This window comes from Armigeres subalbatus, chromosome 3 (genome assembly GCF_024139115.2).
Source record: "Armigeres subalbatus isolate Guangzhou_Male chromosome 3, GZ_Asu_2, whole genome shotgun sequence".
In the NCBI taxonomy this organism is placed as follows: Eukaryota; Metazoa; Arthropoda; class Insecta; order Diptera; family Culicidae; genus Armigeres; species Armigeres subalbatus.
Window position 1 is genome coordinate 207,045,367 of NC_085141.1, and position 27,733 is coordinate 207,073,099.

General features: G+C 39.2%; 1 protein-coding gene across 1 annotated transcript in view; it reads left to right on the forward strand.

The window, feature by feature from the left end:
* Positions 1-27,733, forward strand: part of LOC134224567 (homeobox protein aristaless-like) — a 193,822-nt gene that overhangs the window by 53,388 nt on the left and 112,701 nt on the right. The window contains exon 3 of the mRNA XM_062703967.1: positions 26,083-26,097. Within this exon, the coding sequence (XP_062559951.1) occupies positions 26,083-26,097 (15 nt within the window). The remainder of the gene's footprint in view (positions 1-26,082; positions 26,098-27,733) is intronic.

A 27,733-nucleotide genomic window follows, 5' to 3' on the forward strand; every position in this document is an offset into this window, starting at 1 on the left:
CCCCAATGCAGCATGGTGGCTCCATATGTGAATGTACGTACCTACATATGCTGCGGATGATACATAAAGCAGGGGTGCACTCAAACGAAAGCGGAATCATAATCACGACTATACGCGGATGGAGTATCGCGTTGGTATAAACAGCCGGCACACGTTCCGACTGATATGATGGCGTGGCTGCGAGTGGCCGTGGTGTGGGTGCACACATTGGATGATGATTATGATTGTGAATTACTCTGCGGTGTCATAGCAACGTTCTGTAAAACCTTCGTCGAGGGAAAAAAAAAGTAACCCCACTGCTAACCGCAGAAACAATGCCGGGGTTCAAAAGGTTTGTTTTGAAATGAGCTCGCTGGTTCCAAGATGGCTGCCATTCTGCTGTGTGACAGCCTGCGTAGAACTAATGCGCGTTTGCAGTACCTGGCATTATTCAACAATGAACAAAGGAGAAACAATTCGAGGAACAATGGTTACTCTGAACTGGTTTAAAATTGCCACTATGATATCAACATAAACAATCACGGTTATATTGAATAGGGGTGTACCTATGTATAATCATCCGCAAACAGCTACCATATATGCGTTACGTTTATGAATCAGCTTAAACTTTTAGAGCTTTCAGCTGATATTGGAAGATTCAGCCCTAGATATCGTGTCTACTGGGACATTGTCGCCTCGCACCTTAGTATTCATACAGCATTTCCACTGATACTAACTTCGAGGTTTCTAAGCCTTGATACCATTTTTGCATTTGTATATCATGAGGCTAACACGATGATACTTTTATGCCCAGGGAAGTCGATACAATTTCCAACCCAAAAATTGCCTAGACCTACACCGGGAATCGAACACGTGCGTCTCACCGCTAGGTTACGGAGGGTCCCTATCCGCTGTCCTTACATCCGTACAATTTATTGAGTTATGCTATGGGGCACTGCATCTTAGAAATCATTTGAGGGGTTAGAAGCAGAAGGGTTATTAGTGACATTTTAGGCAAATCTGAGCTGATTTTATAAAAAATGCTCTGGTTTTAGAGCTTTTCGGAAATATATTGCTATCGTTTGTACGTTATTTGTAATAAATGTAAAATTTCTCATAAAATATGTAAATTTATGAACTATTGAACAATTTGAAAATAAAAATATTGATAAACATTTTACCGATTTTTCTCATAACTAAGTTTTTGCCATTTACACTCCTTTGCATTTGACCGTCTTATTTACAAACATATTGTTCTTTCCATCAATTTATTTTTTTTTGCCAAGAGCGCTGTTTGGAAGTAATTGAAACAGAAGCATTTTGGACCCGAATCACCTAGTTAAAGACAATTTACGTCATCGATAAAAAGTTGTGTATGTAACTCTATGCAAAACTCGTTTTTGGCGTGATAATACATATAAAATTTGCATACACTTAGTGTACAAGAAAGGCAATAATTCATATAATACGCCCACGTAAATAATTATTTACACAGAATTAGTGGAAATAATCCTGCAAATATTTGGTTGAGATTGCCGTGAAGTAATGTAATTTATTGACAGTTATTGAGTTTACTCTCTTCAGTTAGTCTTGCGAACAAAGGCGTAGGATCGCCAATCCGGAGATGGTGATTTCGATTCTCGGTGGGAAGCATTCTTGATTCCCTGGGCATTGGGTGTCCATTGTACTTGCCACACAAGATACATATTTATTAGACCTCTTTATGTTTTCAAAAAGTATCAAAAATTCAACCGGTTAGCCCAGAATCTACAATTCTTATGCTAAAATAAGCATCCTGTCAAATTTTTAGATAATTCGGATAAAATTTCGATGTAGCTCAAGTCAGTTTAGTGTTTTTGGGCTATTTTCAATTTTGAAAAAAAAATCTAACAGGAGATATAAACGCCGAAAACTATCGCAACGACCTCTATACGGAAGCGTTTGGTGTGCTCTACAAGTATTGTGAACATTGCGATTTGTTCTGATCACGTTTTCACCATGTTAAAGTGATTTTCGAGCTTTTAAGTGCATATGAACAATGTTTCCCCTAAAAGTAGTTGTTCTACAAAATTCTTGAACTTATGATAAATAATTGCTAATTTACTACTTTACATTTGAGTAATATAATTGCCAATGTGCGATTTACCGTTGAATTCTTAAAAATCAGAAGCTGAACATTTGTCACACATTTGCACGTTAGGATTTCTTCAAATTACCCAGTTTAGCTTATGTGCACAACTTTAAATGATTATGAATACCGAATTACGGGTCGATTTCCATATACTTTTTGAATCTTAATAAATATAAAGTCTATGCATTAAACAGTATTAAAGTAAAATGCAGAGCTAGGTAAACCTATTATTGGGATAACAGTTATTGTATTCGTGAGTCGGTCAGGACCAGAACCAGGACTTAGCTATTTAGAGCGGTGCGTAATTAATTTATTAATGTTAGATGATGGTTATATGCAATCGTATCTTCACAAAACGCTTTTTGTTCTTCGATGTTTCATCTCATCCGACAGCATTATCTTATTAGAAAGCATTTTCTGCACTAGTCACATCATTTCACTTTCATTCTATTCAACCAGCAAACAGTAGTCTCCCATTACTGTGTCAAGAGCTAATAACGAGTATGCTGTTCAATATTGATTCAGTTGCTATGCCGTAGTACCAATTATGCAAATCAGCTTCGAGATGAAGGCAATCATAACTATAGATGTTCCATTGTTGAATGACCCACAGGAGAGAAAAAAAACTATATCCGGCAGCAAACGAAAGAAAACAATCGTAGCGTACGGCATGAATATTGATTCAGGTGGAAGCTGCAGCCACGTTGCCTATCATGCGCAAGTTATTGAACTAACGTGTACTACTGTTCTAGTATGGTTTGAAATTATATTAGTTTAATAATAAGCCGATTCTGCCGATCAATTCAGCTGCTAGATTTAGCTCGTGCACCCAATATATATTTTTACGCGGTTGGTATTCTTCAATTTCCCGGTTAACCTGATCTTTCACAGCTTTTTAAATAGGGACACGGCAGGTATTTTCGTCTGTTCGTCATAGTCTCGAAAATCAATAAAAAAGACGCTTTTTTTGTAAAACTCATACGTACCAAATCGTAAGCTCAGGAGAAACGTTCTGCTATAGTGGAGTTCTAGCAAATGTACGTTGCTTTCGTTGGTTTTAGCCCCTATGACGATGGACGGAAATACCTGCAGTGTCCCTACCAGCTGATTTTTCTTTAATTTTTTGGGAATTTTTTTATGGGGTTAACTCATAGTTTCACTAACGCTAACAGTCTTAATCGACTAAACCACACCCGTGTAAAAAAATAACTGGGGAATGTTTTTAGTTAGCTTCAATCTCACGGATACAAATTTATATCTGCTCAAAACAAAAAACAGGTCAATCCACCTGAAGATGGAGCTGCCTTTCTTACAGTGTAGTACGAAAATCACATACGATAGGTCACAATAGTACATTGATACAATTTTAAAAAACAACTATGTCTAATCTAGTTCCCCCTTCTTGTATTTTTTTGTCAATAAATAATTTTTTGAGGGTGTAACTTGTCCTTTTGAAGACCAATTAAATTATTTCTATCAATTCGCATTTATTTGCATTAACTATTGCATTGTGCGTATTGCAGCAGTTCCTGAAATTTAAAAAAAAATCTAAGAGGAGAACCTTCGAAGACAAAAAATATAATTAAAAAAAAAACAAAAACTCTGGAATGCAGTAGCAAAAATAAGTGCGCATTCTTGTACTGTTTATGAGCATTGGCGTAAAAATCTCTCCTATGTTACCAGGCGTGTTTATAATCGATCACAAAATAAAATCACAAATAAATAAAGCAGCGGACAATAGATCCGTTTCATGAAAGGTTTATTAGTTCCAAGACGATGAATTACATCCCCGCAACTTCGATGTCGTAGTGCTGCAGGAAATCTGCTGGACAGGACAGAAAGTGTGGAAAAGCGGGCATCGAGCGGCTACCTTCTACCAAAGCTGTGGCACCACCAACGAGCTGGGAACCGGCTTCATAGTGCTGAGAAAGATGCGCCAACGCGTGATTGGGTGGCAGCCAATCAACGCAAGGATGTGCAAGCTGAGCATAAAGGCCGTTTCTTCAACTATAGCATCATCAACGTGCACTGCCCACACGAAGGGAGATCCGACGACGAGAAAAAAGCGTTCTATGCGCAGCTGGAGCAGACATACGATGGATGCCCACTGCGGGACGTCAAAATCGTCATCGGTGACATGAACGCTCAGGTAGGAAGGGAGGATATGTATAGATGTGATCGGACCGGATAGTCTGCATACCGTATCGAACGACAACGGCTAACGATGCATAAACTTAGCAGCCTCCCGCGGAATGGTAGTCCGAAGCACTTTCTTCCCCCGCAAGAATATCCACAAGGCCACATGGAAATCACCTAATCAAGTAACGGAAAACCAAATCGACCACGTTCTAATCGACGGTAAATTCTTCTCCGACATCATGAACGTACGCACTTACCGCAGTGCGAATATTGAATCCGACCACTACCTTGTTGCAGTATGTCTGCGCTCAAAACTCTCGACGGTGATCAACACGCGTCGGAGTCGTCCGCCGCGGCTAAACATTGGGCGGCTGCAAGACGGTAGACTAGCCCAAGACTACGCGCAGCAGCTGGAAGCGGCACTCCCAACGGAAGAGCAGCTAGGCGCAGCATCTCTTGAAGGTGGCTGAAGAGATATTCGATCCGCCATTGGAAGCACCGCAACCGCTGCACTAGGAACGGTGGCTCCGGATCAGAGAAACGACTGGTATGTCGGCGAATGTGAGCAGTTAGTTGAGGAGAAGAATGCAGCATGGGCGAGATTGCTGCAACACCGCACGAGGGCGAACGAGGCACGTTACAAACGGGCGCGGAACAGGCAAAACTCGATTTTCCGGAGGAAAACGCGCCAGCAGGAAGATCGAGACCGTGAAGAGACGGAGGAACTGTACCGCGCTAATAAGGCACGAAAGTTCTATAAGAAGTTGAACCGTTCACGTAAGGGCCACATGCCAGAGCCCGATATGTGTAAGGACATAAACGTGAACCTTCTTACAAACGATCGTGAGGTGATCCAAAGGTGGCGGCAGCACTACGAAGAGCACCTGAATGGCGATATGGCAGACAACGATGGCGGTATGGTGATGAACCTAGGAGCACGCGCGCGGGACATGCGACTTCCGGCTCCGAATCTCCAGGAAATCCAGGAGGAGATCGGCCGGCTGAAAAACAACAAATCCCCTGGAGTTGACCAACTACCAGGAGAGCTGTTTAAACACGGTGGTGAAGCACTGGATAGAGCGCTGCACTGGGTGATTACCAAGGTTTGGGAGGATGAGGTTCTGCCGCAGGAGTGGATGGAAGGTGTCGTATGTCCCATCTACAAAAAGGGCGATAAGCTGGACTGTAGCAACTACCGCGCAATCACATTGCTGAACGCCGCCTACAAGGTACTCTCCCAAATTTTATGCCGCCGACTAACACCAATTGCAAGAGAGTTCGTGGGGCAGTACCAGGCGGGATTTATGGGTGAACGCTCTACCACAGACCAGGTGTTCGCCATACGTCAGGTATTGCAGAAATGCCGCGAATACAACGTGCCCACACATCATCTATTTATCGACTTCAAAGCCACATATGATACAATCGATCGGGACCAGCTATGGCAGCTAATGCACGAAAACGGATTTCCGGATAAACTGATACGGTTGATCAAGGCGACGATGGATCGGGTGATGTGCGTAGTTCGAGTTTCAGGGGCATTCTCGAGTCCCTTCGAAACCCGTAGAGGGTTACGGCAAGGTGATGGTCTTTCGTGTCTGCTATTCAACATCGCTTTGGAGGGAGTAATACGAAGGGCAGGGATTGACACGAGTGGTACGATTTTCACGAAGTCCGTCCAGTTATTTGGTTTCGCCGACGACATTGATATCATGGCACGTAACTTTGAGAGGATGGAAGAAGCCTACATCAGACTGAAAAGCGAAGCTAATCGGATTGGACTAGTCATCAACACGTCGAAGACGAAGTACATGATAGGAAGAGGCTCAAGAGAGGTCAATGTAAGCCACCCACCACGAGTTTCTATCGGTGGTGACGAAATCGAAGTGGTTGAAGAATTCGTGTACTTGGGCTCACTGGTGACCGCCGAAATCGTACGTACTTTAGACTCCGCAAGACGCTCCGATCGAATAGAGTTCGCCGGCGTACCAAACTGACTATCTACAAAACGCTTATAAGACCGGTAGTTCTCTACGGACACGAGACCTAGACGATGCTCGTGGAGGACCAACGCGCACTGGGAGTTTTTGAAAGGAAAGTGTTGAGTACCATCTATGGTGGGGTGCAGATGGCGGACGGTACGTGGAGGAGGCAAATGAACCACGAGTTGCATCAGCTGTTGGGAGAACCATCCATCGTTCACACCGCGAAAATCGGAAGACTGCGGTGGGCCAGGCACGTAGCCAGAATGTCGGACAGTAATCCGGTGAAAATGGTTCTCGACAATGATCCGACGGGCGAGGTGCACAGCGGGCAAGGTGGATCGATCAGGTGGAGGACGATTTGCGGACCCTCCGCAGACTGCGTGGTTGGCTAAGCGAAGTGCAGCCATGGACCGAGCTGAATGGAGAAGACTTTTATGTGCAGCACAGGCCACTCCGGCCTTGGTCTGATAATAAATAAAAAAAAACATTTTTTTAATCTTTTCGTATTACTACTTTTGCTTATCTTCTATCTTCCATCTTCTTTATCAATATGTGTTTGTATGTTTGTATGTATGTATGTTCGCTACTTCTGTATCGTAAGGAGAAGATAGAAGAATTTGTGTACCTTGGAACTCTAGTGACGTGCGATTATGGTGCTACCCGCGAGGTGAAAAGGCGTATTGGAGCTGCAAACAGGGCTTATTACAGACTTCGTAGAAGGCTGATCGCCCAAGCAGCACCACTTGTTTCTCAATGCGTAACAGCAACTGTGATGTGATTTACTAAAGGTATGAATTATGCACAGCGCGTCGTATGTGAAACTTCTTTGTAATACAAAAAGCGCAAGAAGTGGAGTCTTTTTGCAACATCTTGCGGCTACAATGAAAATAAAAACACGAAAACCAACTGGGAACCAAACCATGGATCTTCAGATTTGCAACCTTTCACTCTAACCAGTGCACCATATAAACAACAAAGCTATTTGTAACTTTATTGTACCTCTGAGGGAACATGCGGAATTAATAAAAATAAAAGTGAACCGCAGCTGAAACCAAAGTGTTTTGCAACATATCAGAAACAGAAACCTCGGACTCATTCAACTGCTAAGTTGCGAAGGCCGACGAGGGTCCGTCGTAGCTTTGTTGGTTAAAAGCACAAATCTAGCGTACTGATGGTCGTGGGTTCGAGTCCCATCGAAGGAAAGTGGTTACCTCCAATAATGTACATATTCACTCATGAGTTTTCAGAACATAGGATGATTCAATTCAGCCATGAGTTTGGAGGTGTTGAGTTAGATGCGTTTCAATGAGTTTTAAGTGTTTTCCCCAACACTGATTCTGACTCAGTACGGAATGTCTTTGGGAACCTCGCCTCGCATAGATTTCAGGGCTTCACCGTACTTTTCTGTGTAGATTTTTACCAACAAGACCTCTGTTCATCAGTGTCCTTGCAGAATATGGCGAGTTCACCTTCTACTTTGCTCTGCTGACAAATTGTCAGTGATTTTCAACCCGATGTTGGACTGTCGTAGGAAGGCCGATTGACTTCCCTCTGAGGTTAGGCAGCTTGGACCCCCAGTCCATTCCACCACCTGCTTTGACAAAGCAGACTCTTTTGATATCGTTGCTTCCCGGGCCAATAGACTGATCCAGAAATTATAAGCACATTTGTTTTTTTTAATACATGGGCTTTTTTTCAATTTTTTTATAAGTTTTTAGCCACATATATTTTATTATATTGTCTATTTTCTTATAGTGGCGAATTTTTCCGATTTTATGGAATATAAGTCATGTTTGAGGATTTTTGGCTTCACATGGTTCTAAGGTGTTTGCACAACAAAGTTTGAAGTAGTTTCTTCAAATTTCTCATCAATATCCATACAAAATCCATTGCATTACCAAGCATTACAGGTGTCAAAACTTAAAATTTCACAAAATTTCAAATTTCAAAAAAATGTCAAGCCCTCGTTTTCACTTATTTAGCATGTTTTTTGCTTGTTGGCTTATAACTAGGATTCTTAATGATCCCAACATATATCAAACGCCAAAGTGCTTTGATTTTTATGCCACGCATGAATCAGTTTATTATTATTTACCTAGGTAAAGTTTTGGACTTTTTCGAGGTTTTCTAACCTTGCAACAACTTCTCGACGACAAGAATAACATTATTAAACACTTCCAATGAAAATTCGACTGATCTAATAGTTCTACGCTTTTTACTAGGTGATTTTTCAAAAAAAAAGGCACCGTGAAAATGGTCAAAGCATTTTTTTCTGGCCCAAAATAGAAGATATTTCTAATATAATATTTGTAATGTTTATAATATGTATTCCAGCCTCTATTAGAAACTACGCACTTCAAATTAATCTAATCTAGGGAATTCGGGATAGATATAAATTCCCTTATCAAAGACCGTTCTAAAAAAATACCATCAGATAACAAATTTCCATACCGCCTGAAGCACAAAAGTGAAAACCAGTCTGTACATATTTTTAAAATCCGAAAATCTTTTAATGAACTGTTTGTGGACAGAAGCACATGGAGTGAGTGGGAAAAGTAGGACCTGTCCTACGCATAAGAAATAATTCTTTTTGCAATTCTAGACCATAATATTTTAAGGTTCGTGTTTGAATGATAAAAGGACCTACGGACCTAATGAAACAGGTGCTATGATGTCCATTATACAACTCAATTCTTCATTTATTCAGCCTGAGCCGGCCTTCAGTGGCCTATGCAGTAAACAGTCGTCTCCATTCAGTTCGGTCCATGGCTGTACATGATCATTGATCATCCACGCAGTCTGCGGAGGGTCTGCAAATCGTCTTCCACCTGATCGACCAATCTTGCTCGCTGCGCTCCTCGCCTTCTTGTACCCGTCAGATCGCTATTGAGAACCATTTTCACCGGGTTGTTGTCCGACATTCTGGCTACGTGCCCGGCCCAAAGCAGTCTTCCGCTTTTCGCGCTGTGACCGATGAACAGCATTTGCAACTCGTGGTTCATTCGCCTTCTTCATCTGCACCACGCATAGATAGTTCACAAAACTTTCCCTTCAAAACTCCAAGTGCGTTGGTCCTCCACGAGCATTTTCCAAGTCTCGTATCCGTAGAGGATTACCAGTCTAATGAGCCTTTTTGTAGTAACACCTTAATAAAGATAAAAAAAACCTTTTGTTGATGGTACGACGGCGAACTCTATTTGATGGAACGTCTTGCGGAGTTCAAGGTACGTACAATTTCCTGCCATGATGCGTCTCCGGATTTCTCTGTTTATATCATTATTGGAGGTCACCAGTGAGCATAAGTACACGAATTCTTCAACCACCTTCATTTCGTCACCACCGATACAAACCCATTTCACTCTTTTGAGCCTCTTTATATCATTTACTTCGTTTTCGATGTGATGATGACTAGTCCGATCCGTTTTGCTTCCTATTTCGATCTGATGTAGGCTTCCTCCATCTACTCAAAATTACGTGACATAACATCATTGTCGTCGGCGAATCCAAAAAGGCTGAAGAGGACTTCGTAAAAATCATACCAGTCGTGCTAATCCCTGCCCTACGTATTACTCCTTCTGAACCGATGTTGAATACCAGACACGTTTTGAAGCGACTCGATGGATTGTTACCAGATCAACCCATGTGGGAAAGTTTTCTAAAATCCTGAAGAAGATATTGAATTCCATATATGCTGAAACAAAATTGCCCAGCCCCTCCACCAAACCCTCGTCAGTCGCCAGATCCGCAGCCCATAAACCACATATGGGGAATCAGGTAGCCGAAAATAAAAATATCGACTTTCTCCGAATCGTAATTCAAGTTGACCTACTAAATGTTAATGTTTTGGAGCATTAAACCCCAGAATATCAGCACTCTAAGCCATATGGTTATCAAGATATAGACATCAGAACCAGACACTTTTTAGTTCATGAAAAATCAATGCATTATTCAACTACCAATATCTTCGTCAGGTAGATCGTGTTGAAAAAAAAGTATATCTGCCAAAGCTTCGCTGTGAAAAAACAAAAAAAGAGTCAACTCCATACAAAATTGAAAAATCTGCATTCGAAATTTGAAAAAAAATAGCGGGCTGAATCCTGGTCCAAAACTTACTATGATTCATATAATGAGGATAATGGCTTGACACAGAATTTGAATTGGAAGAATTTTATCGTGCTGAGCCAGAGCCAAAGATATTAAAGAAAGCGTACCTGAAAAGAAAACAACTTATACAGAAAAGGTTTTATGATAGCTTTGGTGCAGCCAAGGCAAGGCGGAGCAAGTACAACTGGAAACATTTGTCGACGAGCCTTTTCGAATCCAAATTAGGTAAAAATAAGGTGTTAAGTAAAGCATTAGATGTCAACGAAGAGCTAATACACCAGTTCTGGAACATTCTGATCGCGATAAACTGCCAAGAGCCAATCAATCCTGAAAAGCTAGACTGTAAAGCAACCTACCGGTTATATTTGCAGCTGTATGATTGGTATAAAATTCCTGCTACGGCGCATAAAGTCCTTGCCCATGGGGGGTTATAATAATTCATTCACCAGCACCACTTGGAATGTTGGCTGAAGAAGTAGCTGAGTGTCAACATAAGCACTTAAAAAAAGTCGGAATCATTATGCCAGGAAAGCTTTAAGAGAGAATAATTTACATGACGATTTCATTCGTGCTATGAACTCGTTGCATCCTTTAATAAGATCCCTCAGCTTAGGTAACCGACTTCAAAATAAATCTAATCTGGAATATCCAGAAAATGTTCAAAGTTTTTTAGTGACTGAAAGTTCCTGCACTACAACAGATTCGAGTGCAGAAAAGATAGAGATGCCCCAGCAGATATTTTAATCGATCTTGAAGAAATAAATGATGATTTTGTTGAGGATGTTCATGTACATAATGATTAAATAAATGTGGTTGCAGTATACTTGTACATCTTGAAGCTTCCATTGAGCTTTATATTGTATTCCCTTTACTTGATTTGAGAATTAAGAGTCTGATCCTATTTGAAAAATCCTTCAAAAATCACCTGTTGCGCTTGTAGATGCAAAGGCCTGTATTCCGCGGAGTCATTGGGCAACTTAGAATATATGTACAACTCAATAAACACAAAAACAATATACAATTTTCTAATTCGAACTCTACCGGTCTGTGCTTCAATAAAATACATATCTATGGACTGCTGTGTTTCGTTCGTAGATAAAAGGGATATATCCCATGGAGATTAAAGGGCTGCATTCCAGGAAGTTTGGAGACCTTAGAAGCAATAATGACCTGCAAAACAAGAATTTCACATATTTTAGACCAGAGGTTCCCAAACTGTGGGTCGCGACCCCCAGGGGGGTCGTAGGTTGTTCAGTGGTGTGTCGCGAAAGACAAATTTTTAATTCATAATTTTGTTACTATTTTGTTCCACAAACCTATTCCATATTTTGAATTAGGATCTAACTAATGATTGAATGATTAAAAAACAACAATCCCGACGAGTTTTTTTTTGTTATACGATGATCGGGCAAGTAGAAAAAAGTCCTATACAATCCAAATGTAAGCCCCCGAACCCAATCCAAAACCAATCCTAATCCAATTCGAATCCAAACTAAATCAAACCCAAATCTATTTGAAACCCCATCCAATTCTAATTCTAATCCAATCCAAATCTAATTCAATGCAAATCCAAACCTAATCAAATCGAAATCCAATTCAAATTCAATCTGAATAAATTTTAAATCCAATCCAAATTCAATTCAAATTCCATCCAAATCCAATCCACATCCAATCCAAAAAATTGACGAATTTTTGACAAATACAATGATGGCATATAAAGCAATTTATTATAATTTGTCCAATCTAAAGCTAACTCATTTTTATCTAATTTCACAAAATCAATGTATCTGGTACTTGGTGGGTTGCAAGCAATATGGGATTCTGCTAGGTGGGTCGCATATCCGAAAGATTGGGAACCTCTGTTTTAGACATTAATCTCCGATATAAGTGTGAAATATTGCTGAAATGAAATGAAAATGTTTTCGGCCACCTACTTTTGGAGCGCCCCATAGTGATGGGGGCGTTTTGGAGTACGCGCCTCACCGTCTCGGCTGCATCATGGCGACTGACAACTTGTTCTTATCGAAGGCATTCTCCCAACGTTACCCGGATAAAATGGCAACCGAACAACGCAACGATCATTAAATATACGACATAGACATACGGACATAATGGACTCACGAAGAGATGGACTGGCAATTAAAACCATAATGAGCAATGGAAATCTAAAAATAGATTCTGTGTGGATTTTGTACAGCAGAATACCACAGTAGATCTCGGCACAGTAGCAACTTCCATCAAGAGAAATTGGCTAAATAATACCTAATTCTGTTATTTATACCATACTTTGTTATGAACTAGCCCTGCATAAGAGGTTAAATACCAAAAACTAATATGCACAATACTTGAGCCATAACATACTCAGGTATTAAATTGAATTTCAACACCAAATGCATAACCAATTATTATTCGTTTGGTATTGAAATACCTAAGCATGTTATGCCTCAAGTATTCGCTGCATATAAGTTTTTGGTATTATTTTTTTGATATTTTACCTCTTATGCAAGGCTAGTTCATACTAATTTCTGTTGTTAAGTCTCGGGTTAAGTAACACAGAGTGCCTGACAAATAAATAAAGGAATAAAAAATAAAAATAAATTGCAGCCTTCAGTGAAACTTCGCTGAAATACAAACAGCAGAAATGTTTGGTAAATAATTTAACAGATTTTCGATCATTTCAAAAGCTTAGCAATGGAAAATCACAATCTACGAAATAATTATCAAACAATACCGCTGTTGAGGAAATTTACAGCAATCTTTGAATAATTTTAGTGTGAAGGAATCACAAATATGTCCAAACCCGCAAAAATAAAGATCATGACCATATGATTTCTTAGTACGAAACAATGAATCACTACAATCCATAGAAATGGCTCAATAAAAATTAATACTCAATAAAAAGTTTGATAATTTGCTTCAAACCAAACAACATAGGTCAAAAATGATTGCCACAATGCAATGGCCTGTCCCTCACCTAGTCGTTCTTTTTGTTTTCGTAAATAATACAGCAAATAAGAATGATTTTCATGAAATAACCTTCACCATATGTAGTTTATTATAAATCACTTCTGAGTGCATGTGCAGGATTCTGTAAGCATTTTCGACAAGAAATAATGCTTACCATACCAAGGCATAAACTGATTCATATTTGTGAAACGAAGCAAAAAATTGAAAATAAAAAAAACAGGTTTTGTCACATGCCCTGTTTTATCACTCCTCCAAAATTAACTAAGAAGTTGATAAAATCGGGATTTAACATGTCCCCTTTGTGTCACACCCATCAGTTGAAACATGGACGCACCTCTGTTTGTGAACAATTTCGAAAATACGGGTGCAGGATCCACGACCATATGTTTGTATCTATTCTCCTGCCTTGAATAACCATGTGGTATCGATACATTGACATTTAAAGCCTGTCCACCTTAAATTCCTGACACTTGGATAATGTTCAATTGATTTTTCACCATTTCATCAATTTGAATGAGATCTAAACATGCTGGAAGCAGCTCATATAGAAAAGATATTTAGCTGTCATGTAAATGGATCGTCTCAGGGATTTATAAAAGTTTTTAAAACCCGCATTGGAAGATGGGTGTCCGAAATTTATCGTAGACGCATTCTCAAAACAACTTCAATCTTTATACATCTTTATACATATTTTTTATGCAATTACGCAACAATACGCTTATTCTGACAGATACGCGTATTTCGACCGCAACTGCAAGGTCGTCTTCAATGGTTTATTTACCTTAAGCCTTAAAACGAGTTTACAATTCGGGTCATAATATGCATTTTTCCAGGACACAAAAAAGTGGTGGATTGAATCAATGTTTGGAATCTTCACTTAATTCATTTCAGCCATTAATGTTTTTCGATGTTAGTTGCAACGTCTCAATTAAAGAGGTTTAATCCGCGATTGCGGTTTCATTCATCAGTCATCTAGCGGATCGCTGGTGGTATTACCTACCTCTAAAATCCATGCCGGGACGGCAGACATTTTCTGCTTTGTCTACACCGGTACCGAGCGAAAAACGGTTTTCCCAAACCACAGAATACTTTGAAAACAATATCTCCGCACTCCGCCATAATGAACATGGCATCTGTATTACCCAATCCAATTATTTAATCAGCAAGAGTACCAATAGAGTCTGGGCCCGGTCGGTTGCAGAGCAGGGCTGAGCCGAGGTAAGATGGTGAGCTCTAAGGTATTTTGCGCGCAGAATGGATCCCACTCTCCGTTTTGATTATTCATCCCTGCTACGGAACGTTGCCGAGTGAAACGAAAAACATACCCTCGGACAACGGATCCGAACGGGACGGAGCGATTGCGAAAAGTGCCTTCCAGCTTGAAAAGACGTCACACGGCCACCGCACCGCACCGTTACCAGCAATGGTTGGAAGGTAAATTTGGAAAATAAAAGCGAAACGAGAATAATATCATTAAAAATACATCCCCTCGAGGGAGCACTCTGCTGAGCAAATCTTTTCATCAATTCAATTTCCAATTATGCAATTTTCCATTACTGAGTCTGACGATACACCGCGTGCACCATTCTCTCGCATACACACATACAGACCCACCGGTGCTTGTTGATATAGGGTGGGCCGCCTATTTAGGAGTGCGTTGTTTTATGTTTACTTTGATGTTTTCGTTGGTACACAATTTGGTTTGAACTTTTTTTTTATTGGCCGTTTTCTAAAATGGAAAATTTGCCATTCTATTGAGGAAACAAAATCTTCTACGGCAATTGCATAGTTTTCTTTTGTATTGCGGCTTACTGCAATTTATCCACAATTCTTCACATCCGACAGGCCGTTTTAGGGTTCTTCTGATCACGACCCAGGAAAACGATATTATCGATATCAAATTTTTGAGAGGAGTTTCACGTATAATTATATTTATGCTGCAGAATAGTACGAGCAAGAAAATGAATGACTACCCGAGCAAAGCCTGACATTGAAACTAGAGCAAAACATATTTTGAAGTTAACATCTAATTGAAATCATAATTGTATTTAATTTTTAACCTTTATGATTAATTGCTAATTTAATTCTCATTTGCTCAGAAAAATATATATAGCTCTTTTAGTGGAATGTATTCAACCGTCTAAGACGAATTAAGTACTGTCCATTTAATTCCACCAGTTAACTTTCGTTATCTTTGCAGATACGTATTTCGACCACAACTGTGTGGTCGTCTTCAGTGTCTTGTACTTGACTCGACTTGGACTCTCATTTGCTGTTTATTCCTGAATTGTACATGGAACAATTTTGGAAAATGCGAAATTTCTTAGATTCTAAGACAATCTTTGTTTACTTCACTTTTTTTTTCATTTATTATTTATTTATATATTTATTTATATATATATATATATCGCAAATTGAGTATATCTATCTCTATAAACTTTTACGGTAGGCAAAGCAATCAATTGGCATAAAAACCCTGCATCTTTTTGTTGAAAAATGCAATTCTTTATAAATTCGCTAATTTTGGATAACGATCATGATTAGTTGGATATCTTACGTAAATATAGTCTGAATCCAATTTCGGCATCAGAAGAGATGTCTCACTGATGCAGGCCGTAACATTTTCCATGTGAGCAAACAATAATTTTAAACAGCAGTATTGTTAAATTTACTACAATTCAATTGTTACTTTTTGCTAAGATATCAAAAAGTCACTGAAAAATAGTACATGTGCCCGGTATAAGGGTTCACTTTCATAAAAAAATACATCGCCAAAAACATGATCAAATGCTCAAATATGGTTCATATGAATCATCAACTATCAAACTTTGCATTCACGGTGTGCCAGTCACCACAACACCGACGGTTTTGTTTTGCATTAAATGGTTTAGGTGTCCGTCACTGGGGGACTCCCCTATTATATGACATCATATTGATTACTAATTCTGTTAGCGAAAACCAACATTAGAATCAGTTGACAGAAATAGTTTTCGACAACAAGTTTTAACAAACAAGTTATAGATTTGATCTCAATCTTTGCCCAGCTACTGCGAGGTATCGAAATCTGTACATTTGTTATCTGTAATAGTCTCTGGAAAACTCGCCTCGGAAAAAATAAGAAAAAAAAAAGACCGGATCGGGTATTGGAGCCGGTTACAATACCCACTATAAAAAATACAATATACATCCGAACTCAATGAAAAAGGATGAATATATCGCTTCCACTTGGGCATCAATGTGACAATATGAGATAATGTGCTCGCTGGGTGATACTTGTAATGGCAAGATCATAATTCTGGAGATTTGCAGGTTGGTTGGGTCAATTTGATTATTTTCAATATTTTTAAACAATGAATATGTTGGTAGTGCCAATGACAGATTCAACATTAAAAACATTAACCCATTTGTTTGAAACAGACGGAATGCAGTCGATATAATTTGGCACGATTATTGATACCACAGCAGAGTTGATTTGAGAAATGAATCTTTTATCAATTGTGACATACGAAAGAAAAAGCGTCCAACCTGTATGAGGGTCAACTATGCAGAAGACTGGCCATTCTCCCTTTCCAATCACCCTCGCCACAATGAGCTACCATAATTGTTCCAAACGAGGCGCCAAGAATAACACTGACTATAGTGCATTAAACCGGAGACCGGCGCGGCGTCGACGACACGATAATTGTCCCATCCATCCACATCAGCATTACACAAAGCTGCTGCCGCGTCGCCCATCACCACAAACGAATGACGCTGACAGCGGACAGACTGTTTGCTATTGATTTACCCTCTGTTGACACTCAGTCACTCTCTGATACGCTGCCATGTCCTATGTTTATTATGATCTTCATCAGATTGTAACAAAATATGGTATCGTATTACTTCGAAGAACGAATTGCGGAGGTTTTCTTCTAACCCGTAGTTTTCTCATGCGTGTGTAGTAGGAACATATAATTGTGGGAAAAATGTGAATAATTGACACGCTGGCTGACAAACACTGCATTTTCGATGAGTAGACGTCATGTCGATTGGTTAGCCAGTCAATTTGCAGTGATTTGTAAACCTTATCATGAGATCATTTGAAAAACCAGCATAAATCAAATATATTGACAAAAATGCATTGGCATAATAACAGGGGGGCTAGGGGGCTTTAGCCCCACCTAGAACTAAACTAGCCCTCTTCCTAGAATTTGTGCTACTTTTCATAAGTATTGCGCATATCAAACTGTCTGATCATATGTGAACATCAGTGATCATAAATGCACGTTACTGCATATAATGAATTCTCTTCACCATTTACACGGTCATGTAAATTATGTTATAGTATATCTAAGCGAAGCGAATGATCTTCAATTTTATAACATAATTTTTACAGATGCATGACATTTCTGAAAGGAATATCAAAGGAATACTTTCAAAAATACGCTAACCAAATACACCGTTTCGTATGCCTGTATAAAATTAGACATTTCGAAGGCATTTCTTCCTGCAGATTTGTCTGGTAAAGTGTTCTAGGGACGACACTTCTTGTTATTTTTATGTCTGGGCTGAGCGTTGATAGACATTATTTGTAAGGTTGAAGTCGACAATGGATGTATTGAAATAACTGTCTGGTAGCGGTAGGTCAAATAGCGAACGGTGTGCATTCATTAGATCGAGCGACCAGTAAGAACAGTAACCAATACATTTGAGCAAACAATTCTTGACCTGACAAGAAATTTTTATAATCTCTCAATGATGGAACCAAAGAAAGACATAAATGTATGTCTTCTTACAACTTATAAAAAGTTTATTTAAGGAGAAAACTTAGCCTTTCTTTACTGACGGCTGACGGCCAGAGTAAACGCGACGTGCAATGCGACACACGTGAAAGAATAACAATTCAGGACAAAATTTTCAAAACGACTTATCTGCTTTTGTAAACAAAGATTCAAACGACGATTTGACGAATCTGATAGCTCTCCCACGCAAACCAACACCATCAACAGGTAGCGGAATCCTTCACCTACCAATGCCAAAAAGTGCCATTCCCCAGAAAACCAAACGCCAGAATGCACCATTCGCTAGAAAACATTTTGCCAGAATGACCAATCCCCAGATATTTTTTGAATCACGGTAAACAATTAATATTATTCATTCAGTTAGTTTTTTTTATTTAGAATACGCATTTATACATTTGCGGTTGGTCGACATTATTATGACTACTTGCGAGATAGTATCAAAGCCAGTCCTTGAATATGTTGAAGTGGATTGATTTCTCCAGTGGTTTTAGACAAATTGCTCGTTTAAATCTGCTTCTTTCTCAGCTGGTTATTGTATTGATTTCTCCAGTGGTTTTTGACAAATTGCTCGTTTAAATCTGCTTCTTTCTCAGCTGGTTATTGTAACGGCTTGACGTTATTTCTCCTTGTAAAAACCTCAAATACTCTGCTGATGAGGCCTGTTCTTCCTCATTAAAAGCTTTAACAATGAATTATTGGCAGTGGCTGATTTTCTACTCGCCGCTATCACATCCCGGCGCTATAGTATATGCGCAAAATAGCCAGCATGAGTTAACCGCCAGAAATTTGTATGGCGAAAGACATCTAACGTGGGTTTTCTCAAGATTAGGAACTTTTCATGAAAAACTATTTGGTACCGGTTATGAAGGATGGTGTCCGCTACTACACCTACCAAATATTTTTCGATTAAGGTGCTTAATTTCGAGTAATCGAACCGTAGATGCCTTTCGCCATACTGATTTCAGAAAGTTAACTCCTTCTGTGCCGCTGTAAGCACGCTCAAAGCAGGCGATTCATTGCATAAAATCATACTAGAATACTGTAAAAACAGGTCGACCCGGTAGATGCTGTCCTGCACAGTAGGCGAAAATGCGCGTTGTGAACTGCCCATGCTGAATTCCCATACAAATCTAAGATTTAGTTTTTCACGACTTAGTCGATCTTATTCGTAGTTTTTGCATGAAGAAAGGTCATATAAACCCGTCGGAAACGATCACCAACATACCTGCTGAAGAATTGAAGAAAATCTATCCAGCCGTTTTCGAGTTATGCGGACCATTTCATTTATATATACAGGGGTTAGACAAAAAGGTTGAGATAGGTAAGAATAAGTCAAAACTCAAATCAGCATAACTTTGCGTATTCTTCTTCTTCTTATTGGCATTACATCCCCACACTGGGACAGAGCCGCCTCGCAGCTTAGTGTTCATTAAGCACTTTCACAGTTATTAACTGCGAGGTTTCTAAGCCAAGTTACCATTTTTGCATTCGTATATCATGAGGCTAACACGATGATACTTTTATGCCCAGGGAAGTCGAGACAATTTCCAATTCGAAAATTGTCTAGACCGGCACCGGGAATCGAACCCAGCCACCCTCAGCATGGTCTTGCTTTGTAGCCGCGCGTCTTACCGCACGGCTAAGGAGGGCCCGGAGGCTTACCAGCCCACTAGTGGTGGCCAATAATATTGTTTGATGTTTCTGCATCTACTTCTTATCTATATTCAGGGGTTAGACAAAAAGTTCAAATCAGTATAACTTTGCGTATAATAATCCGAATTTGATAAAAACCAGGACCATCAGAAGCGGACACTCTTCTAGTATACTGTCTCCCTGCAAAACCTGAGATTGGGCCTTGGCCACCGGAAATGTTCCGGGTTTTCCGAGGGTATGTTCAAGATGCATTTTTTCCACTCCTTATCCTTTTATGTGACGGTAACTTTCATCATATTTTATGCTTTCTCCGAAAACAAGAACTAATATGCCGGCCAATGGTGGCTGTAGATCGAGAATCCATCTAAACTACACAGAGATACGGCCATTTCCGTAAAAACGGTACCGGGAACATGATGAAATGAAAACACATCGGAATAATGTAAATATGAGTATCTGACTTCATGGCTTTGCGAGACGATGATTGCAAAAAACATTTCCAGAATGATAGTGTCCACTGCCACCCTTATAGCAGGTTCCATGGGCCTTCCAGGAGGGGCCGGTTTTGGCACCATCTGGAATCATGCATAGATGGGTGTCAAAATTCATGTTTTCCCAAGACGATGAATATAGGATCTTTATTAGAGATATATTTTGGAGACTGTAAGACTCTTTGGCCAATTTGTCACAAGTTCCGGAAGTTCTGCGAAAGTGACATTTGTTCAGGGTGTATGGGTAATCCCGTATCGTTTTCACGAAAATGGCCATATCTCTGCTTTCAGAAGACGTGTAAGCCTCCCTTCAAGAGGCTCGGAAGCCTCCTTTCAAGAGGCTCGGAAGCTTCGAATAGACATAAGTCCTGTAGGAAGCTTGATGTATAAACTTAAAAAAATTAATGTCACAATCTTTATGGGGAGTCATATAACCCGTTAGTTCTCAGGTCCGTTGTTCAAATATCTTATCTACGTTTACTTTTATTTACTCAAAAAAAAGGATACCTTAATAGATGCAAAAGTTTGAAGTGGTACCCCTCAAGAGAACCGCTGATTTAGGCGAATCTGCTAGATAAAGAATATTGTGGACAGTTCTTTTATTAATTTATTAATTTCATCATTAATTTCATCATCATTAACCATGTGTGGAACCTGTTTCGGTTCCAAGTGCTATCTATACCAAAAAAAATCATCGACAATTTTGCGTTCATATTTATCTTCAATTAGCTTTATGTACCCGGCCTTGCTCGGAATTGCCAGTTTGATTCACAGTTTTTTTTTTCACAATCGGAAAATGATAAAACCAATGGGTCAACAGAGTAATTGTGTTTACTAATTGATACTTCATCATTTGATTAAAAGAAGGCTTTTGGAAACATTGACTGATTTTGAAGGGATGTTGGATTTTAATAGCCTTATTCCGGGCAAACGTCTTTCCTTCTTTAGAAGGAAAAACAACCACCGATGTCTTATTCCGGGCAAACGCATATTTTTAAAAGAAGGCATCACACCCACCATTGCCTTATTCCGGACAAATACCTACTATTAAAGAAGCAATCACGTTCACCATCCAGAAGGAAACACAGTAATCATTGCTTTTCACTGAGCTAACCATGATTTCGATGAAGTGTATGTCATATTCTGTCATATTTTCGGGATATATCATTTTCATTAGATTGAGAGTTCGACTGCTAATGTTTGAGTATTTTTGTGGTTTTTGGCTTTTCAGTCTGTGTTTTTTTTTAGAACAACCGTTTAAGATCTGTCCCAACGTTTCGGCAAATGAAGGCAACAACAATTTGCCGAAACGTTGGGACAGATCTTAAACGGTTGTTTAAAAAAAAAACCACAGACTGAAAAGCCAAAAACCACAAAAATACTATATCATTTTCGTTAAAGTCATTTTTGGGGAAATGTTATTACCGGGAAAATGTTATTGTTGAGGATTTGCTATTTTTTGAGGAATTCGGGCAATTTGTTTTCGGAACATTTTACAAAGTCAAAGAACCTCGAGTGAGCTAAATAAGAGGGATTTCAATTTAAAAAATATTTTAATAAAGGTCGTTTAATAAATATACCCTCTCTCTTCACCTATGACACTCCTACCCAGTCTGCCTTAGACAGAGAATATGGTTTCCTAATGGTGGACATCGGTAAATGAATTCAGAAGTTATGCTAAATGGATCGATAACTAAACAATAGGGGAGACTGGGCAGACTTGATCCCCTTTTCTGATTTCCGATGTATCACAACCAAAAATAAATAAACATACACGATTTTCACACAGTCTCTCTAAGAAATATAGTATTTAACTTTACTGATGTATGACAGTCCTTAAATTATTGTTGTTATTGATACACAATCGATTTTTTGGAGTGCTGTCAAAAATCAACTTTGAAATTTGAATTCGGGGGAAATTGAACCCTCCCCAAGAACTTGCTTTGATAAAATTAGAAAGGTGCCCTCAGATTTTTTGAATATTTTCCTTCAAAATACGCAGAATTATCGAATTGCTGTGCGTATACATAAACGATTTTTGTTATTGAATTCGACAGCACATGCAATTTTTAAATTTGAGGAGACTTAATCCCCTTTCTATGAGATCTACGCAATAAATAATTTTTCCTGCCAACCCTTCATCCAATCCGTCAAATCAACAAAAAATTAGAAGCAACAGATTTATATTTTTTGGATTTTTTTTTTCCAAATTTTTGTATGGGTGACTAACGGGGGATCAAGTGTCCCCATATTGAGGCAATAACTTTAAATCCAAATATCCTAAAACTTTGATGGAATGTTGACATTTTCATCAGTACAGATGAATAAGCATATTTATGGCTTGTTGCTGTGAAAAAACGAAAGACTTTGGTCATTGTTATGAAAAGTTGATCAAATTTTGCGTGGCCAATAAAAAAATCTTTAGGAAGGTCAAAACATACAAACCGCTCTGCAGAATATATAAGGTTGTCAATCCAAAAAAATAATCACCACATAAAGGTCATTTGTCTAGAGGATCTTTACTAAAAAAATACGCTCGAACAAAACTACTCTAGTTCTCGATAAAACATGGGGTGATCAAGTCTCCCCGGGGATCAAGTCTACCCACCTTCCCCTACCGCTCTCTCACACTCTCCCCATTTTAAAATGTCCTATCCACATCCACTAAAATCGTTACCTTAGGACAGACAATATTTGATATAAATTTGGTTCAAATCGGTCATGGGGTTCAAGACTTACATTGAGTTGATCGCAACCTCAACAATACCCCTCCCCCATACCCTCCCTCTTTTTCAAAGAGCATCCCTAACCACACTATCGTCGTCTCCTTAACATAAATAATGTGTCGAAATTAATTTATTGGCTTTTTTCGGTGATAATTACACTACTCAAAGCGAAAGGAAGTGTAGATGAAAGTAATGAAGATACAGATTCGATTGACACCGGCTGTCTTGGTACAGTGATCACCACGTCACTATCTAAGCCATTCCTGGGTGGACGTTAGGCAGAATAACAGCGATTTCAACAATGATTGTTCTCTCATATGGCCCTCTGCTGATCTTCAGTTTCTATTCATTTCACACTTGATGCTCGCTTGCGGTGTCAATCGAATCTGTATCTTAATTACTTTCATCTACTCCCTTTCGCTTTGAGTAGTGTAATTATCACCGAAAAAGCCAATAAATTAATTTCGATAAAGTCACGCGGCGATCAATACTATCCTAATTATAAATCATGTGTTCCAAATTTGGTTGAAATCGGCCAAGGTGTTCAGAAGGTACACTGTGTTGATTGTTACCTTAACAATACCCCTCCCCCATACCCTACCCCTTTTCCAAAGAGCATCTCTAACCCCTTATCGTCGTCTCCTTATGATAAAGTAAGTGTGTTCCAAATTTGTTTGAAATCGACTAAAGGGATCAGAAGTTATACTGAGTTGATCAATAACTGCAATACTAAGCAATTTGATGGATATGACATCAAAAAATTCCAAGGGCAAGCACATCTATCTCTTCACGGCTTATCGAACTATGCAATGTGGCAAGGTAACATGTAATCTGATTGTTCTCTGCAGCAACATAATTTATTGGCAACAATGATCTTGTGAGGTAATTTAAACTGTACAATTTTGGTACAGATTAGTCAAATTAAAGTCCATTTTTCGTCATTGCAAAAAATAGCGTGTGCATTAGTTGCAAAATTCGTTTTTTTTTCAGCACTCGTAGTATTTCAGCAAGCCTCGTTGGATAAACGTACAACTCATGCTGAAAAAATCATCCTTTTGCAACTTTTTGCACAAACTACTAGGTTACATGTTTTGTTTTCAAGCTTAAATATTGACAACTAATAAATTCTAATCAAAAACATCAATAAGAAACCGGCTACTTAACGACGATCATTCTCTATCATATTCAAGTTACGATAATCTCTTGCTGCGAGGCAATTTTAACCAGACATTCAGGACAACCGTGTAGTCATTAGCAGTAAGATCAATTTTTCACTTACCTAGATTCAAAATTGGTAATATCGATATGATTAAATTTCAAAGCAACACTACTGATGGCCGATCCCGATATGTTAGTGATTCAGAAGTGAAAACAGCCATAAAGCAGACAATAAACCGACCTTCAATTGTGGCACTAAGCCAGAGCTCATTGAAAGTCAAAGCAATTACCATTCAGCCTAATTGTCAATCATTGGTTAAACATTGCACCATCGGTATGCAAATTTGTAGAATTTTCCACTCGAGCTGCCGAGTGTGACATTCGAGATCGATCCTGGTTGGGCCGCGCGCTCTTGTCTCTTCTAGTGCTGCCACTGCTGGGTAAATATTTAATTTAAACGTTATTCCGCACAACAATAATTGTTTTAATTAAATCCAATCTAGCACTAGTCTGGTGATTTATCGATTATCTGCCTTAATTAAACGAACCTGCGCTCTCATGTGTGTTGATGGTTAATTTGTGAAATACCGTGAATGCCTCAATTTTTCACACACAGGCATTCGTCTCTCTACCGAAGCATGCTACCCCTTTTCCCATCCGGAATGGGGTTGCCTACATATGCTGCTAGTTTATCTGTCTGACCAGTTTGTTTACGGGGTGAGCATGTGTAGATACCCGCACCCAGATGAAGGTGGTATTCCGGTTCCATCTGACTGCCATAAAATTGATGTGCTTGGGGGATGTATTCACACTTAAAGGACATACCGCATGCATAGTGTTAGGATTAAGGGTTGTTTGCACACACCAAGTTTAGAGCATTTTACGTGGCGGAGCTGAAATGAAGGCGAAAATTTAGCAGGCATGTTTACCACATTCGAAGGATTCCCTTTCTCAAATTGCTGTCAAGACGTTATTGACAAATTTGTCTTAGATTAACGGATTGATTCTACTTAGCGATTAATTATTAGCAAGTAATAGGCAGCTATGCAATTTTTATTCAATAAAAACTTAACAGTTAAAAATAATGAAGATTGTATTTATATTAGGATGTTGGAATAATTTTTTTTTTCATTAGAATTTGAATCTGTTAAGATGTAATGAAATTTTGTTGCAATAATTAGTTAGCAGTTTCCACAGCAGACAGACCAAATATAAAAATGACATTCAATTCTACATTTTCGCAAAACAAACCGTAAGTTCCATTACCATAGACGTGTTGTTATTGTGTAATTAATTTTCCCAAAAGAACTAATAAAATGAAATTAGGAAAATTCTTTACATGTATGGTTTCGACAAATTAAACCTTTCGTCTCGGTCTCACGTGCTTCGTACCATATACCTAGGAACGACTACACACGAGGCGTGAAAACACAAACATCAACGACATTACCGCTATCTCCTTACTGCCAGTCCATCAGCATAATGTACGTACATGCTTCCAGCAGCGTGAATGCCACAGTTTACGAACGCACCTCTTTTCTGCCCGTACATAGCGCTCTGGGATGCTTTCGAGCAGTTTTCGGTCGATCCGATGTTGCATCTCGTCTTCAGTCTATAGCAGGCCATGCAACCAACGGAGTGACGTGATTTTAGAATGCTTTTCGTCTACTTCGCCTGGAGAATACCACGGGCGCCAATAACAGGAAACACATACGTGCAAATCCTGGCCTACTGTGTTGAATCGATGGAATGGAGGGACATGAAAAAGGACGAAGGATATTTGCCCTGCGCAGAAGCTTCAAATTAGTTATTATGCATGATGCTATGAAGCACTGGAGGTTAGGACGCGAAACTTTTGTTTTATTAGTTCGTTTTTTTTTTCACAGTCTGTTGTTGGCAACGATGTGCTTATCAAGACAAACCATTGCCAAAGAAATTTTTGTAGTGTGTAGAAATACACAACACAAGGCGGAATAGAGTCTCGTCTCGTCATATGTGTAAATGCCGTGAGGTACCCGGCATGGGGTGGAATATTACCTAGCACAGAATATATAGTGGGGGCTTGGTTGGATTTAATGAAATAAATAGCTTTTATGTCGCCAGCCAGCCTACGCTTCTACAAACGATTCATCAATCGTTAGCTTAACCATCACGGCTTCTGATGAATGAATACAAGGTATTGGTTTTAAGGATTGATTATAATAAGACGACGAGAGAATGAGCTAAAGTGATATGAAATTATATATGTTCTGTCGTATATTTATGACTTTAAAATTCAAATATACTGACACCATTTGAAAATGTTCGAAAATATCTTGAAATTGGATTACATTCACATTTTTGATAGGGTTACTGCTCCTTGAATTCATATAATGTATTCATATACATATGTAGCAATCTACGCTAAAATTCTGCATGATATTAATAATGGAACAAATACAAATTAAAGCAAATGCAAATACCTAAGTGGTGATTTCCTGCTGCCTGAGAACTCGTCGAGATAAAGCATTTGCAGGTACCCCCGAACATACGTGATGCGACAATCGCGACGTGTTTCTATCGCTTGGTATGAAAGCGTAAACGGAACATTGCCTGCAGCGACCCAACGATAGAACTGCGGCGACTAGTTGTCTCCGTCGCGACGATGAAATCGCTTCGGTATGGGGGAGCCTTGTAGCTGGTAGCTTTTAGGCAGCGACGCACCCACCTCAGCGATTAAGATTCCCCCAAACACACGCGACGAGACAATCGATTCTATCGGAGCTAGTTGTCGCGGCGATGAAACCACATATGTCTGGAGAACATTTATTTTGCTGTGCATGGAGGCGCGTGGTATATCGTAGGTTAGTGTCGGAAAAGCGTTTTACGTATTTGTTCCATCCAAACGTGGAAATCTCAGTTGGTCGAGGTTCAGCCACACCGCACCAAGCGGCTTTTTTACTGACAACATTAAATAATGTTTGGTTAACGTATTACCAGAACCTCATCTATTATAGTATGGTTAATGTTCCTTATTATTGTTGAGATTTTTTTCAGCAGTAAGCACGCATGGCAGCAATAAGAAGCAACGAAATTGGTGCTGCATTTCTTTGTTTGAAAATAAGATGAATATATGTTCAATGAGATGGAAAACGGGACAGCTCCCTTAGAATAGCACTGTCGCAATACATCGAGTTGCGACGCACCAACCTTTCCTTGCATTTACCTTGTTTAATCAATCATGTTTTGACGATCATGGAATTTTCTGTTCCTCAGCCGAGGTAGAGAATTTTTATATCATTTTTATCATTTTTTTGCAGATATTGTTATTTGTAATATTGTAATATTTGTGATAAAATTTTGTAATGATTAACTGGTCGGGTGGTCCTAAACACCTGTCTCTCAAATACTCCGATAGTTCACAGGTCCTCTTCAAGCACCATCCAAGCTTCATATCTGTAGAGGACTACCGGTTTTATAAGCGTTTGGTGCGAGACATTTTTGGTGTGGGTGTGTTTTTTTTACCGCAGTTTCTTCTGGAGCCCGTAGTAGGCCCGACTTTCATAGATTATGCGATTTCGTATTTCACGACATGGCATCAACATTTTCCAAAGGCAAACGCTTCATGGCTTGAAGAGCT